This window comes from Dendrobates tinctorius, unplaced genomic scaffold, assembly GCF_039654945.1.
Source record: "Dendrobates tinctorius isolate UK_male_01 unplaced genomic scaffold, ASM3965494v1 ptg000315l, whole genome shotgun sequence".
Taxonomy (NCBI): Eukaryota; Metazoa; Chordata; class Amphibia; order Anura; family Dendrobatidae; genus Dendrobates; species Dendrobates tinctorius.
In genome coordinates, this window is record NW_027361982.1 from 2,554,549 (window position 1) to 2,570,438 (window position 15,890).

At 45.2% G+C, this 15,890-nt stretch overlaps 1 protein-coding gene and 1 long non-coding RNA gene across 3 annotated transcripts in view; one reads left to right on the forward strand and one right to left on the reverse strand.

Moving 5' to 3' along the window:
* Positions 1–5,280: 5,280 nt before the first annotated feature.
* The window catches only part of EXO1 (exonuclease 1), a 59,669-nt gene continuing 49,059 nt past the window's right edge, over positions 5,281–15,890 (reverse strand). For both annotated transcript variants that reach the window (XM_073561256.1, XM_073561258.1), the window contains exons 12-14: positions 6,846–6,947; positions 6,218–6,393; positions 5,281–6,126 (exon numbers count right to left, since the gene is read on the reverse strand). In XM_073561256.1, the coding sequence (XP_073417357.1) occupies positions 6,120–6,126; positions 6,218–6,393; positions 6,846–6,947 (285 nt within the window). In that variant the 3' untranslated portion in view covers positions 5,281–6,119. The remainder of the gene's footprint in view (positions 6,127–6,217; positions 6,394–6,845; positions 6,948–15,890) is intronic.
* Positions 11,638–15,890, forward strand: part of LOC141073812 (uncharacterized) — a 45,551-nt gene continuing 41,298 nt past the window's right edge. Inside the window, exons 1-2 of the long non-coding RNA XR_012227070.1 lie at positions 11,638–12,561; positions 14,886–14,946. This is a non-coding gene — a long non-coding RNA (uncharacterized lncRNA). The remainder of the gene's footprint in view (positions 12,562–14,885; positions 14,947–15,890) is intronic.

The window sequence follows — 15,890 nt, forward strand, 5'->3', positions numbered from 1 at the left end:
AAAGAAAAAAAGACACATCGGTCCCAGCGGTGGCGGCTTCGGGTACCGCACCAGCCATGGCAAGGGCCTCCCCACTGCCAGTATCCGGACTGGCCGGCCCCGGATCTTCTGTCTTCTAATTCAGGTACCGCAAGCTGAAGGTTACAGTTATGGACAGGAAACCAACTGACGCAAGGGAGAGGTACCTCCCTTTTATTTGTAGGTTCCCTGTCCCTGAAGGGCACATCCCCCTCTCTCCATGGTGCTATCATGGGGTATAGAGAAATAGTGGTTCTATAGTAACCACTATAGCTGAATTTATTCTGAGGTGGCTCAGCAACTAATACAGCCTGCTCTTTTTGGATTCCTGGCACTTGCAGTTGGTTACTGCTTGACAGTTGCCACCTTTCAAGGAAAACAAAAACCAGGTTGGGATTGTTTGGTGGTGTTCAAGCATCAATTAGTATTTGTATAGCCCTTCTGGTCCACAGCCTCACCTCCCGTGGAATTGGACGTAGGTAGCATGCCAGACTGCTTGCGTAAGCTTCCTCCCCATTATTCACCGTCCATGACAGATAGTCCAACACCCCAGTGTCCACTTGCCTCCTGCTGCCTGTCTTGGTAAGCTCCCTCCTGCGCTGGCCACTGCATGGGATGGCGGCAGCCTAGGGTGAGGTATCCAGTGGCAATGTTGGGCTGCCACTGTGGCCTTGGTCCTCGTCCTCTGGATTGGCCTTCTGTTGTAAAGACGACGCTGCTGGTGGTGGTTGGGTGCTGCATGATGGTGCCGAAGATGGGCCAGCCACTTCTTCACCTTCCCCAACTGGATCAATGTTGACCTCTGAGTCTGAAGCAGTTTCCCTCGGTGAGGATAGTGTCAGTTTTGGTTTTAATCACATAGTAGGAAAAAAAAACGTAATATTTGCCCGTAAGAGCATGCGTAAAATGTGGTGTTATGCATGTACTTACAGTCTCAGATCCATAATGGGAGCCAGAAAATTATGTCAGTCATAGTACAGATATTTTCTTTTTTTGGGTGCTGCATCACCACTCTTAGCCCGATGCTGTCGCTCCCACCGGTACTGGTCTCGGCAGCTGCGTCACCGTCTAGTGACATCAGACACTGCAAAGTAACACAATGAAGGTTTTAACTTTTTGTTTGCGTTGCAAAATGTAGGCTACAGTGTAATGTGGCCTGCTACTTGGCAAGTGTGAAGTCTGAAATAAGCCACATATTACAAACAACATCACATATGATGAAGTTATGTTCATGTGTTGCTTTATGTGGAAATTTTAATAATACTTTTTTAGGATTGTACTTACTAATTTCTTGCTGAACCTCACAAGGTCTTTACTCAAAATCGGGGAACATTTGCGGGCAGATTCGCCTCCATGCTGCATCATTATGTGCACGGTCTGAATAATGTGCGTCTCGTTGGTCCCATAGTTCTGGCCTCTCCAGAACCAGAACTATCAGCATCTCGACATTGATGTGTCTGGTCATGCTGCTGGACTCTGTGGATGTGTGTTCTGGGATTTTTCTAGAGGTTGCCAGAGAAATTTACATTCCAAAGCTTCTTGATAATGGATGAGGCAATTTCCTGTCACCTGGAAAATGCTTGCGTATTTCTCACGAGTAACACTGATGGTCTGTGTGGTGACCTATTTTTTTTTTCTCTCACCCATAGACTTGCATTGGCGAGACTCGGCCGATATACACTGCCAATCGCAGCATGCTGTGATTTCACTTGCACGTATAATAGATTAACAGCAGTCTGAGTGCTATGCGATGTTTTAATCGCATAGCATTCGTCCGTATTCCTCTCTAGTGTGACTCTGGCCTTAATGTTGAGGATTATGGCTTACAACCAATGAAAACCCAAAAGTCATTGTCTTAGTAAATTAGAATAATTAACAAAAACACCTGCAAAGGCTTCCTAAGCATTTATAAAAGGTCCCTTAGTCTGTTTCAGTAGCTCCACAATCATGGGGAAGACTGCTGACTTGACAGATGTCCGGAAGGCAGTGATTGACACATTCCACAAGGAGGGTAAGCCACAAAAGGTCATTGCTAAAGAATCTGGCTGAGTGCTGTATCCAAGCATATTAATGGAAAGTTGAGTGGAAGAAAAGCGTGGTAGAAAAAGGTGCACAAGCAACCGGGATAACCGCAACCTTGAAAGGATTGTTAAGAAAAGGCCATTCAAAAAATTGGGGGAGATTCACAAGGAGTGGACTGCTGCTGGAGTCATTGCTTCAAGAGCCACCACACACAGACATATTCAGGACATGGGCTACAAGTGTCGGATTCCTTGTGTCAAGCCACTCATGACCAATAGACAACGCCAGAAGCGTCTTACCTGGGCCAAGGAGAGAAAAAAAAACTGGACTGTTGCTCAGTGGTCCAAGGTGTTTTCAGATGAAAGTAAATTTTGTATTTCAATTGGAAATCAAGGTCCCAGAGTCTGGAGGAGGAGTGGAGAGGCCACAATCCAAGCTGCTTAAAGTTTAGTGTGAAGTTTCCACAATGAGTGATGGTTTGGGGAACCATGTCATCTGCTGGTGTAGGTACACTGTTTTATCAAGAAGACCAAAGTCAGCGCAGCCGTCTACCAGGAAATTTTACAGCACTTCATGCTTCCCTCTGCCAACAAGCTTTTTGGAGATGGAAATGTCATTCTCCAGCAGGACCTGGCACCTGTCCACACTGCCAAAAGTACCAATACCTGGTGTAAAAACAACAGTATCACAGTGCTTGATTGGCCAGCAACCTTAACCCCATATAAATACTATGGGTATTGTCAAGAGTAAGATGAGGGACACCAGACCCCACAATGCAGACGAGCTGAATACTGCTATCAAAGCAACCTGGGCTTCCATAACACCTCAGCAGTGCCACAGGCTGATCGCCTCCATGCCACATCGCATTAATGCAGTAATTGATGCAAAAGGAGCCCCGACCAAGTATTGAATGCATTTACTGTACATACATTTCAGTAGGCCAACATTTCGGATTTTAAAATCATTTTTCAAGCTGGTGTGTTAAAGTATTCCAATTTACTGAGATAATGACTTTTCATTGGCTGTAAGCCATAATCATCAACATTAACAGAAATAAATACGTAAAATAGATCACTCTGTAATGACTCTATATATGAGTTTCACTTTTTGTATTGAAGAACTGGAATACATTAACTTTTCTCTCTCGCTTCATTGGGGGGACACCAATTATAGTTTTGTGAGAAGCACCTGTATGCCTCGCCATGTGGGATTTGGAAGCTGCGTAACAACCACGATTATAGATGTGCTCATTCCTGATATCGGCCATCTACAACCACCCACCAGGATCAAGCAGGCACTTTCTGCTCAACATACGAATCCATGCATCTGGTCACCGCACACCAGCCCCAGAGGTGGTACTCCCAGCTCATTGCACACCAGGGCTGCAGCCTTTGGCTTAATAACAAAGATTGCAGCAATACCCACTGTTTTCTTGGTGACCATCTTTACATCACTCGGGTGACTGCTGGCAAAATCCTTCATTGTCTACTACGTGACAGATCAGTGTTCACACTGCGAGAATCTACACAAGAGATTGGACCTGGATTGTGAGAATTGTGTGCAGCAGAAATCCAGAGAAGGAACGAACTTGCAGATGTGCAGTTTCTCCATTACAAGGTCGTGAGCATTTTCCAGAGCTACGACCATTGCCATTAGATAGATGTAGATTTGGGCTGGATCCATTTTTTTGAGGGTCTCAGCCCCTTCAAGCCCCATGCAGACACATGAAGAAGAGGAAGTTGTCATGTCATAAAACCAGGGAGAAGGTTGAGGCTCTGGGTCCAGAGAGGAGCAAAACTATCTGCAAACTACATCTTTTTTAGCCTCTGTAAATCAGGGCAGACAGACACCGAATCTTAGTAATAAGTCGTTTATTGTTTGCGCGGTTTCTACAAAAGTGGTTCGGCATATTTTACAATCCACAAATATATACAATTCATAAAACTGTGAATAACGCTGTAAAACCTTGGGATGGACTTTAGGCAACTTATTTTTTCAGCTTCCAAGTTATTTATTAAAGGGAAATTGTCAGTGGTTTAGAGACCATAAACGTAGAAACCGTTTCCCTTTACACCTAAAACAAATTAAAGGGGTTCTGCAGGACGGTGATATTCATAATTAGGGTTGATCGAATAGCTTCGGATAAGAGCTTATTCAAATAGCTATAGCACTTACCGAATACCTGTCTCGGTAACCTGGAGCGCTCCCGGCTGTCCGTCACTCTCCATGCATGTGATGTGACTGTCGCGACATATGCAGCTGCGGCACCGAACTGATCATTGGGAGTGCTCCAGGTTTCAGGGTTCCCGAGGCAGCTATTCGATAAGCGCTATAGCTATTTGGATAAGCGCTTATCCAAAGCTATTCGATCAACCCTATTCATGATCTATACTTAAAGTAGGTCATCTGTATCTGATCAGTGGTGGTCCGACACTTGGCACCCGCATGATTCCTGTGGTGTCTGACTGTACGCAGAGCACATCTGGCCACCGCTGGAGCCAATAACTGCTGATCGGTGCAGGTGGAAATTGTGGGACCACCATCAATTTGATACAAATTACACATCCTGAGGAAGGATCTTCAATATAAATGTCCAGGGCCAACCCCTTTAAGCTATTTACACATCATTCTGCACTTAAAGGGAACCCGTCACCTCATTTTTCGCATATAAGATGCGGCCACCACCATTAGGGGCTTATCTACAGCATTCTGCAATGCTGTAAATAAGCCCCTGATGTATCCTGAAAGATAAGAAAAACAAGGTAGATTATACTCACCTGGGATGCGGTCCGGTCCAATGGGTGTCGCGGGTCTGGCGCTTCCCATCTCCATACGATGATGTCCTCCTCCTTGCTTCTCCCTCGGCTCCTGCGCAGGTGTACTTATCTACCCTGTTGAGGGCAGAGCAAAGTACTGCAGTGCGCAGGACCTCTGACCTTTCCCGGCACCTGCGCACTGCAGTACTTTGCTCTGCCCTCAACAGGGCAGAGAATTACCCCTGCGCAGGAGCCACAACAGAACCATGGAAGAGGACGTCATCACATGAAGATGGGAGGCGCCGGACCTGCGACACCCATCGGACCGGACTGCCCCTGGGTGAGTATAATCTAACTTGTTTTTCTTGTCTTTCAGGTTACATCGGGGGCTTATCTACAGCATTACTGAATGCTGTAGATAAGCCTCTAATGGCGGTGGCCACAGCTTATATGCGAAAAATGAGGTGACAGGTTCCCTTTAAAGTGAAGGTGAAAAAGGTGGAGATTTATTTTACTACAATAGGTAATGTTAGGAGCGTCCCCCGCACTGCTACGTGGAGGGCAGACCACTAGGAAATATAAGTCGAGGAAGTTGCAGCCCAACTACTCCTGCGTCATTGATGCAAGTTCTAAAGTAAACTCCTGGAGAAATAAGTCAAAGACATTCACATTTAAGGGGTTGTCCTTTTTTTTTTTTTTAATCAGTGAGATATTTGCCACCAGAATCTGCGCCTTCGCTGCCAGTCCCACAAGTGATTAGCAATGAGGCCACTGATTGCCTGCAGGGTCAGGCAACTTTTGGTTGGAGCTTCATTGTTTCTGGTTACAAGGGAACAGCAATGTTGGAGGGGGCAGCAGATTCCATTGGAGAGTATGTTGGGGTATGCTGTCTTTTCTTCTTTTATCAGAATGGCTTCCCACTGATAATTTAAGACAGACAAAACATTTGGACACCCCTATTACAGGACTTCTATATGAGCTCTTATTTTCTTTGGGAAATTAAAATTAGTTTTAAGACAAAAAAAAAAAAAAAAAGGTTACATTTCATTCCTGTGCCCGACCAAGAAACTAACAAATACAATGCGACGGTGTAAAATCTATTATTCTGGGCCTATGAAATACATGTACTGCTACAGCACATGTAAAGTGATGGTTGCAGCAGTTTTTGTAACACCGTATTGTCATCGCTGCTCCAGGAGATGAGTTTTTCTATCTGCGGCACTTCACCATTTAGGAAAGGTTTGTTCAGTAGCTGACGGCCACTTACAGATAAGAATTCTGAACTGGGGCAACAGAGCCAGGTAGCGACGTCCTTATGGGTCTTCAACGCCTACAAACAAAGAATAAAGTGTGGCCGTGTTACATCAGAAGAGGCGCGAGCCAAGGCGAAGGTGCTGGCGTTACATGTTGTGTCATCTTACTTCTGAAAGCTGAAGTTCTTCCATAGGTCATTGATGGTAGTCTGCAGCCCGGGTCGGTTCTCGTTGTTTTGGGAAGGTCTCGCTCTGCTGCTCAGGCCACTCACTCTTGCAGGGGCCATTGGTTTCAGTTTGGAACTAGAACGTGAATCCAAACTCTTGGGTTTCAGTCCAGACACCTGGAAATGAATGTAACAAATAAATATACTGACGAAGATGTGAATATTGCCACACAGCAGAAAATAATAAGCAGGTAAAATGATCTGCGGATTTAGTGCAGATTTACTGTGGATTTAGTGCAGTTTTTGTGCGGATTTCACCTGCGGATTCCTATAATGGAAGAGGTGTAAAAACACTGTGGATTCCGCACAAAGAATTGACATGGTGCGGAAAATAAACCGCTGCAAATCTGTGCGGGAAAATCCGCAGCATGTGCACAGCGTTTCTGGATTTACACAGAATAGTACTGTACAACGCAGCAGAATCTGCAATGTGTGCACAGACCATGAAAGTGGTTAGAAAAAAAACAAAAAAAAAAAACACAAAAATCACTGATCTCTTAGAGGGAGAATCAGTAAATTCTTTTCGCGTTTCTTCACAAGGGGACGTGGAAGTATCGGCACAGCATTACCTTAATCTTGGTGATGGGCTTCATCTCAGGAAAACCCGGGTGATGTGCCGGACACAGCTGTAATCTAAATTCACAGGGAGATTCTTCCGTCTTGTCCAGGTCCTGGGGGATTCATCAGAATCGGTCAGTCGCCGGAGCATACACAAATTCACAGTAAACTCTTAAATATTTGGGGGTAATAGTCTCTATTAACCCTCAGGACTTTCATTCACATAAAGTTTAACAGCAGGGGGGGCTAAATTACCGTATAGACTCGTGTATAAGCCGACCCCCCCCTAATTTTGCCACAAAAAACTGGGAAAACTTAATGACTCGCGTATAAGCCTAGGATGGAAAATGCAGCAGCTACTGGTAAATTTCAAAAATAAAAATAGATACCAATAAAAGTAAAATTAATTGAGACATAAGTAGGTTAAATGTTTTTGAATATCCATATTGAATCAGGAGCCTCATATAATGCTCCATACAGTTCACGACGGCCCCTTAAGATGCTTCATACAAAATACACCCCGTATAATGCTGCACAAAGGTTAATAATGCCCCCATAAGATGCTCCATAGAATATGCCCCATATATTGTTCCATAAAGGTTATGGCCCCATAAGATACTATTATTCCCCCATAAAATGCTCCATAGATTATGCCCCCATATGCTGCCCCACAGACTATCCCCCCATACGCTGCCCCACAGAATATGCCCCCATATGCTGCCTCATAGAATATGCCCCCATAAGATGCTCCATATATTACGCCCCCATATGCTGCAAAAAAAAAAAAATGCCATACCCACCTCTCCTGCTCAAGACCCGGCACCTGAGATATTCACCTGTCCCCCGCTCCATCGCTACTCACCACTGTCTGCCACGTTGTCTGTCAGTGACGTTCAGGCAGCAGAGGGCACGGCTGGCTAAATGTCACAGACAGAGGACGTAGCAGAGAGCGGTGAGCAGCGATGGACCGGGGGACCGGTGAATATCACTATACTTACCCCATCCTGGCGCGGTCTCTGCAGCTCCGTTTCTCCACGGTCTCCCTTCAGCGATCACGTGATACCGTGCATTACACTCATGAATATGCGCATATTCATGAGTTTGATGAGTGGCACGTGACCGGTGAAGGCAGTAAGGGAGACCGTGGAGAAGCGGGGGGGGGGGGGGCTACAGAAACCGCGCCAGGGGGGTAAGTATGATCTGACACCCCCGCTCCCCCTCCCCACGCCGACCCCAGGCATATGACTCGTGTATAAGCCGAGAGGGGGGACTTTCAGCCCAAAAAAATGGGTTGAAAGTCTCGGCTTATGCAAGAGTGTATACGGTAAGTCTAAAGGTGGAAACATGGTGTCGCTTCCCGATGTCTCCAGTGGGAAGAAGTAATCTTTTGAAAATGATCCTAATGCCACAACTCATTTTCTTCATAATTCTCTGATTTGGATTCCTATGTCTTTCTTACATAAAAAATACATGGGCTGTTTCGGGAACTCATCTGGAAAAAACAGCAACTCAGAATTAAACTTGAAACCCTGGAAAGGGGAAAGGATAATGGGGGACCTAGCAGTTCCAAACGCTTGGTGATACTTCACAGCCTCCCAGCTAGAGTAGCTTCAGGGCTGGGGTACAACTGACCACTGTGGTGGCTTTGGGGCAGCTAATAAAGGAGGGCACTAGATGGGAAATACCACTATTAACCAGCCTCAAGAGCTTGCTCAGGGAAAATGAGTCAACGGTTCACACAATATTTAATCTATAAAATATGGGATAGGGGCAAGAACATTTTCCGTATCAAGGGATTCACAAACTATTCCCCTCTGTGGCACAATTCTAAACTAGCGAAATAGCTAAACTAGACGGCTTCAGTGAATGGGAACACACCGCTGACCCAAATAATACGTGACCGATCAATCAAAAGATTCGCTCTGGGTTTGGCATTCCACTTCTATCAGTATTTGCAGCTCCATGCCTTCCAGACACAAATTAAGATTACTAAGGTAGATATCACTAATCACTATATCTTAGATTTAATTGCTACAGCATTAAGGGCCTGTCACACTAAGCGATATCGCTAGCAATATCGCTATAACTTGTGACGTTATAGCGATATTGCTAGCGATATCACTGTGTCTGATACTTACCTACGACCGGCTCCCCCGCTGGTTATCGCTGAACGCGCGAGAACGTCCAGGACTGTTTCTCGTCGTCAGCTTCCTGCAGCGCTTCCTGTGGAGAGACGAGCGACGAGCGTGGGCGCGGGCGGGAGGACGCAGGATCGCCTATTGTGACAGGTAAGTAGCGACCCCCGTCCCCAGCGATGTCGCTGGTGAGATCTGCCTGTGTGGCAGCTCACTAGCAACCACTTAGCGATGCACCAGCGATCCTGACCGCGTCATATCGCTGGTCGGGATCGCTGGTGCATCGCTAAGTGTGACAGTACCTTTAGTGATGAGCGAGTGTGCTCCTTAGGGTACCGTTACACTTAGCGATGCACCAGCGATCCAGACAACGATATGGATCGCTGGTGCATCGCTAAGTGGTCGCTAGTGAGCTGCCACAGAGGCAGATCTCACCAGCGACATCGCAGCGGTCGGGGGTCGCTACTTACCTGTCAGAGGCGGCGATCCAGACGTCCTCCGCCCGCCTCCACGCGTCGCTCGTCGGCGCCACATGAAGCCCCAGCAGGAAGCGCCCGACGAGAAACGGTCCTGGACGCTCTCGAGCGATCAGCAGCGGGGGAGCCGGTCGGAGGTAAGTATCACATGTAGCGATATCGCTAGCAATATCGCTATAACGTCACAAAATCGGTGATGTTACAGCGATATGCTATGTGTAACGGGGGCTTTATTCAAGTTTTCCGCAGCAGAATCCGCAATGTGTGCACATACTCTAACATATACGGTGTTTGTGATTATATACATATATATGTAGTGTGTGTTTCTGTACATAACATCTCTAGAAGGTGAGCCTATTCATCAGCTATAAATCCTGATGAGCAGTGTCCTGCCCCCTCCAGAGAGCAGAGAAGGGTAAAGGTCCCTTTACATTTAGCGATGCACCAGCGATCCGACCCGATCAGGATCGCTGGTGCATCGCTAAATGATCGCTAGTGAGCTGTCACACAGGCAGATCTCACAGCGATGATGCAGCGACGCAGCGCACGATACTCACCTTTTACACACCGCGATCCTGACGTCCTCCTGCCCGCCTCCACGCGTCGCTCGTCGGCGCCAGCAGGAAGCGGCCGACGAGAAATGGAGCCGGACATTCTCGCGCGATCAGAGACGGGACAGCGGGGGAGCCGGTTGGAGGTAAGTATCACACATAGCGATATCGCTATGTGAAAACCCCCTTAAGGCTGCTGAGCCCCCTCTGCCCCCTGACAGGACACCACAGCTCCATTCTGAAGACTGAAGTTTTTTACACAAGTTTGGAGAGTAAATGCAGGGAATCTTGAGAGAGGGCCGCTGTGTCCTGTCAGGGGGCAGGTTGGGCTCAGCGGTCTTATGCTTCTCTTTTCATGACCTATAGCTGACAGAGAGGGGTCAGGACATAGCAGCGTCCTTGGTGAGCCGGCTGCTGTGCTGATCGTATGACTGATGCTGTCACTGAGCACACAGCCGGCTCACTAAAGGTACTGTCACACTTAGCGATGTACCAGCGATCCCGACCAGTGATATGACGCGGTCAGGATCGCTGGTACATCGCTAAGTGGTCGCTAGTGAGCTGCCACACAGGCAGATCTCACCAGCGACATCGCAGGGGACGGGGATCGCTACTTACCTGTCACACCAGGCGATCCTGCGTCCTCCCGCCCGCGTCCACGTTAGTCTCTCCACAGGAAGCGCCGCAGGAAGCTGACGACGAGAAACAGTCCAGGACGCTCTCGCGCGATCAGAGAAGGAGCGGGTTGTAGGTAAGTATCAGACACAGCGATATCGCTAGCAATATCGCTATAACGTCACAAGTTATAGCGATATTGCTAGCGATATCGCTTAGTGTGACAGTACCTTAAGGGTGTGTCGGCTGCAGGGACTGGACTGGACTGGAGCCTGGCAGGACACCGTCCATACACTTAATTAAACAACACAGGCTCAGACACTCACCGGGGGGCTGCGCTGCTCCTGTTGCTCAGTGACTCACTCGTCACTGTGACAGGGGAGAATACTGTAACTGCACTAAGCCTGCGCTCAACCCTGATTGGATGCTGGAAAGTCCCACCCTCCTGTTGCTTAGCACTGGCTGTCTCTCCCAGCTGTCTGTCACAATGACTCCTGCTCCCTCCACACACACAGCACTCCAGTTATGAAAATTCTGACCGTGGGCCCCTCCAGCTCCCGGGCCCCTTACACCAGTAAGGCTAATAATGCCCTGATGGCGGCCCTGCCAATGGTCCTGTGTCCCCCAATGAGGCGAGGGAGAAATGTTATTTAATAACTATTTTGTATGACATAACTCTCTGATTTAAGTGAACAAAAATTAAAAGTTTGAAAATTTGCTCAAAATTTTTGCCAAATTTCCGTTCGTTTTTTTTTCATAAATAAACGCAAGTTATATCGAAGAACTTTTACCACTAACATGAAGTACAATATGTCCCGAAAAAACAAACTCAGAATCAGTGGGATACTTTGAAGTGTTCCAGAATTATAATCTCACATAAAGTGACGGTGGTCAGAATTATAAAAATTAGCCTGGTCATTAAAGTGAACCTGTCAGCAGTTTTGGCCGCTATAAGATGCGGCCACTGCCTTTCAGGGCTTATCTACAGCATTCTATAATGCGATAGATAATCCCCGGATCCGACCTGAAAGATAAGAAAAATAAGTTTTATTTTACTCATCCGGGAGGCGGTCCGGTGGGTGTTGCAGGGGGATGGCCCTCTCTGACCTTTCCCAGTGCCTGCTCACTGCAGTACTTTCCTCTGCCCTCAACAGGGCAGATAAGTGCGCCTGCGCAGGAGCGTGATGACGGGCAGCCATGAAGCAAACAGGATGGCCGCGTCGCAAGAACATGGGAGGCGCCGGACCCAGACCTGCGACACCCAGCGGACCGGACTGTCCCCCGGGCGAGTATAATAAAACGTATTTTTCTTATCTTTCAGGTCGGATCGGGGGCTTATCTACAGCATTATAGAATGCTGTAGATAAGCCCTGAAAAGTGGTGGCCGTATCTTATATCGGCCAAAACTGCTGACAGGTTTGCTTTAAGTACCAAATTGGCTGTCACTAATAAGGGGTTAATAACGTGTCACCAGTCTTTATGAAAATCTTAATTTGCACAAAATTGATAACTTTGTTTGGCATGGACTGGCTTGACAGGTATAGGACTATATGAACTTTAAGGGTTAAACTTGTTTATTAAGTTTATTGTGTATGTACTATAATGTATGTAATTGTTTAAAAAAATCAAATAATAAAAATGATCTGATTTAAAAAAAGAATCGGTCAGTCCCGGTGACACAATATCACACTAACACTGTACACAAATTGCTAAAAACACAATTTACAATGTATTTTCTTGGTCTTTTAGGGTATCATATACAAAATGTGAAAAAAACACGCGTTTTTTTTTTTTTTTTAAATCTGCAAAAAAGAGACACCAAAATTACGGTAAGTCCTACGTATCTCAAAAAAGACAAAATATTTTAATATGCAAACGGGAAAACATTTTAGATCTTTTTTTCTATTTTGTTAAACAGGAGGAAATGGTGCGGTGACTAGTTACTGACAGGTGGGTCAGGAGAAGTCTTATTTAACCCGTTTCTGACATGTGACGTACTATCCTAAACCACGGGACCCGGGCCGGCATGACCAGAAACGGGATAGTACGTCACCGCGATCAGAGGCGCTCACAGGGGGAGCGCCACTGATCGCGGCCAGGTGTCAGCTGATTATCACACATTATCAATTAAATATAAACAACATATGTGGGAGTCGGTGTAAGGGAAATTGAGGAGTCGGAGTCGCAGGTTTGGTTTACCGACTCCACAGCCCTGGCTTCAAGAGGTAGTCACCGGAAATGGTCTTCCAACAGTCTTGAAGGAGTTCCCAGAGATGCTTAGCACTTGTTGGCCCTTTTGCCTTCACTCTGCGGTCCATCTCACCCCAAACCATCTCGATTGGGTTCAGGCCTGGTGACTGTGGAGGCCAGGTCATCTGGCGTAGCACACCATCACTCTCCTTGGTCAAATAGCCCTTACACAGCCTGGAGGTGTGTTTGGGGTCATTGTCCTGTTGAAAAATAAATGGATGGTCCAACTAAACGCAAACCGGATGGAATAGCATGCCGCTGCAAGATACTGTGGTAGCCATGCTGGTTCAGTATGCCTTCAATTTTGAATAAATCCCAAACAGTGTCACCAGCAAAGCACCCCCATACCATCACACCTCCTCCTCCTCCCTCCATGCTTCACAGTGGGAACCAGGCATGTAGATTCCATCTGTTCACCTTTTCTGCGTCGCACAAACACATTGTGGTTGGAACCAAAGATCTCAAATTTGGACTCATCAGACCAAAGCACAGATTTCCACTGGTCTAATGTCCATTCCTTGTGTTCTTTAGCCCAAACAAGTCTCTTCTGCTTGTTGCCTGTCCTTAGCAGTGGTTTCCTAGCAGCTATTTTACCATGAAGGCCTGCTGCACAGAGTCTCCTCTTAACAGTTGTTGTAGAGATGTGTCTGCTGCTAGAACTCTGTGTGGCATTGACCTGGTCTCTAATCTGAGCTGCTGTTAACCTGCGATTTCTGAGGCCGGTGACTCAGATGAACTTATCCTCCGCAGCAGAGGTGACTCTTGGTCTTCCTTTCCTAGGGCGGTCCTCATGTGAGCCAGTTTCTTTGTAGCGCTTGATGGTTTTTGCCACTGCACTTGGGGACACTTTCAAAGTTTTCCCAATTTTTGGACTGACTGACCTTCATTTCTTGAAGTAATGATGGCCACTCCTTTTTCTTTACTTAGAATTTGTACTATGGCAAGAAAAAAGTAGCTAACAGTCTTGTTCAGTAGGACTATCAGCTGTGTATCCACCAGACTTCTGCACAACACAACTGATGGTCCCAACCCCATTTATAAGTCAAGAAATCCAACCTAACAGGGCACACCTGTGACGTGAAAGCCATTTCCGGTGACTACCTCTTGAAGCTCATCAAGAGAATGCCAAGTGTGCAAAGCAGTAATCAAAGCAAAAGGTGGCTACTTTGAAGAACCTAGAATATAAGACATATTTTCAGTTGTTTCACACGTTTTTGTTAATTATATAATTCCACATGTGTTAATTCATAGTTTTGATGCCTTCAGAGTGAATCTACAATTTTTATAGTCATGAAAATAAAGAAAACCCTTTGAATGAGAAGGTGTGTACTGTGTGTGTGTGTGTATATATATATTATAACACTATGACTTCTCAGCTAAGACAAAGCCTAGATCCTCAGGCTACATTCACACCTTGGTCGTAGCCAAGATCAAACCTGGGGGGGGGGGATAGAATCTCATACTGCACACCCCAACACTTGAAAACAAAGCCTGCACCTTAAGAAGATGTGGTGATGAATGCAGTCTATTTATTCCAACTATCAATTGATGTTGATGTGTTACTGAAGACGAGCAATGCCTGTCCTGGGCGTCCTTCTGGGCAGCTATGAGGTGTACCTGACTGGTGCTAAAAAAAAAAAAATAAATAAATAAATAAATAAAAGAGAGTGTTAGTCTGTGTGCTACCCGGCTTTCATTCTTTTTGGTACAGATATGATATGGAGACGGATATGGATAAATGGATAGATAAAAGCAGATTAGAAATCTGCTCTTGCTATTGAAAACATTATCTATGAGCTCAAAAACTTTTCAGGTGATGCGGTTTTTTAAAAAGCTGATCTGCTTTTGCAGCTGAAAAACGTATACTCAAAAAACGCAGGAAAAACGCTGTGTGTGAATGTAGCCTTAGATCAGGAATAGAACAGCCATTTATAGGACATTTCATAAGTTTCCCAAATTCCTATGAAAAAATATTCAGCATATTTTGCATTGAACTACTGTACCCAATTTATTATATATTTTAGGAGTCGGTCCATTTTATACAGACTCCACCGTGAAAATAAAGAAAACTCTTTGAATGAGAAGGTGTGTCCAAACTTTTGGTCTCTACTGTATATATGTAATAGATATTACATAGTGTATTACATACTTACAATTTATTACAGTTTGTGTTCTAAAGTTGTATTCCAATAAATAGATATTATGTTCTATCTAAATATCTTGATTATTGGATCATAAAAATGATTAAATGTCTGATGTTCACATTGTACTACAATACATTTTTCACTTAAATATAAGCAATATGTGTGGGAGTCGGTGTAAGGGAAATTGAGGAGTCGGGAGTCGCAGGTTTGGCTTACCGACTCCACAGCCCTGCCTGGGACAATAAAATAAAGTAAAAAAAAAAAAAAAATTCAAGTGTAAAAATAATTTAAAAATTCTTAAATAACGAAAAAAATTCCCTAACAAATTTTTATTTGTAAATAAAAAATAAAACAAAAGTATACATATTTAGTATTGCCGCGTCTGTAACGACCCGCCCTATAAAACTGTCCTACTAGTTAACCCCTTCAAAAAAAAAAAAAAAAGGAAAAAAACAATGCTTTATCATCATACCGCGGCTCAAAAAGACGAACATTAATAAACATGGTACCGCTGAAAACGTCATCTTGTCCCGCAAAAAACAAGCCACCATACAGCGTCATCAGCAAAAAAATTAAAAAGTTATAGCTCAGAATAAAGCGATGCAAAATAATTATTTTTTATATAAAATTGTTTTTATTGCATAAAAGCGCCAAAACATAAAAAAAAAAAGACATAAAATGAGGTATCGCTGTAACCGTACCAACCCGAAGAATAAAACCGCTTTATCAATTTTACCACACGCGTAACGGTGTAAACGTGCCCCCCAAAAGAAATTCATGAAATGCTGGTTTTTGTTCATTCTGCGTCCCAAAAATCGAAAAAAAAAAGTGATCAAAAATGTCATGTGCCCAAAAATGGTACCAATAAAAGCGTCAACTCGTCCC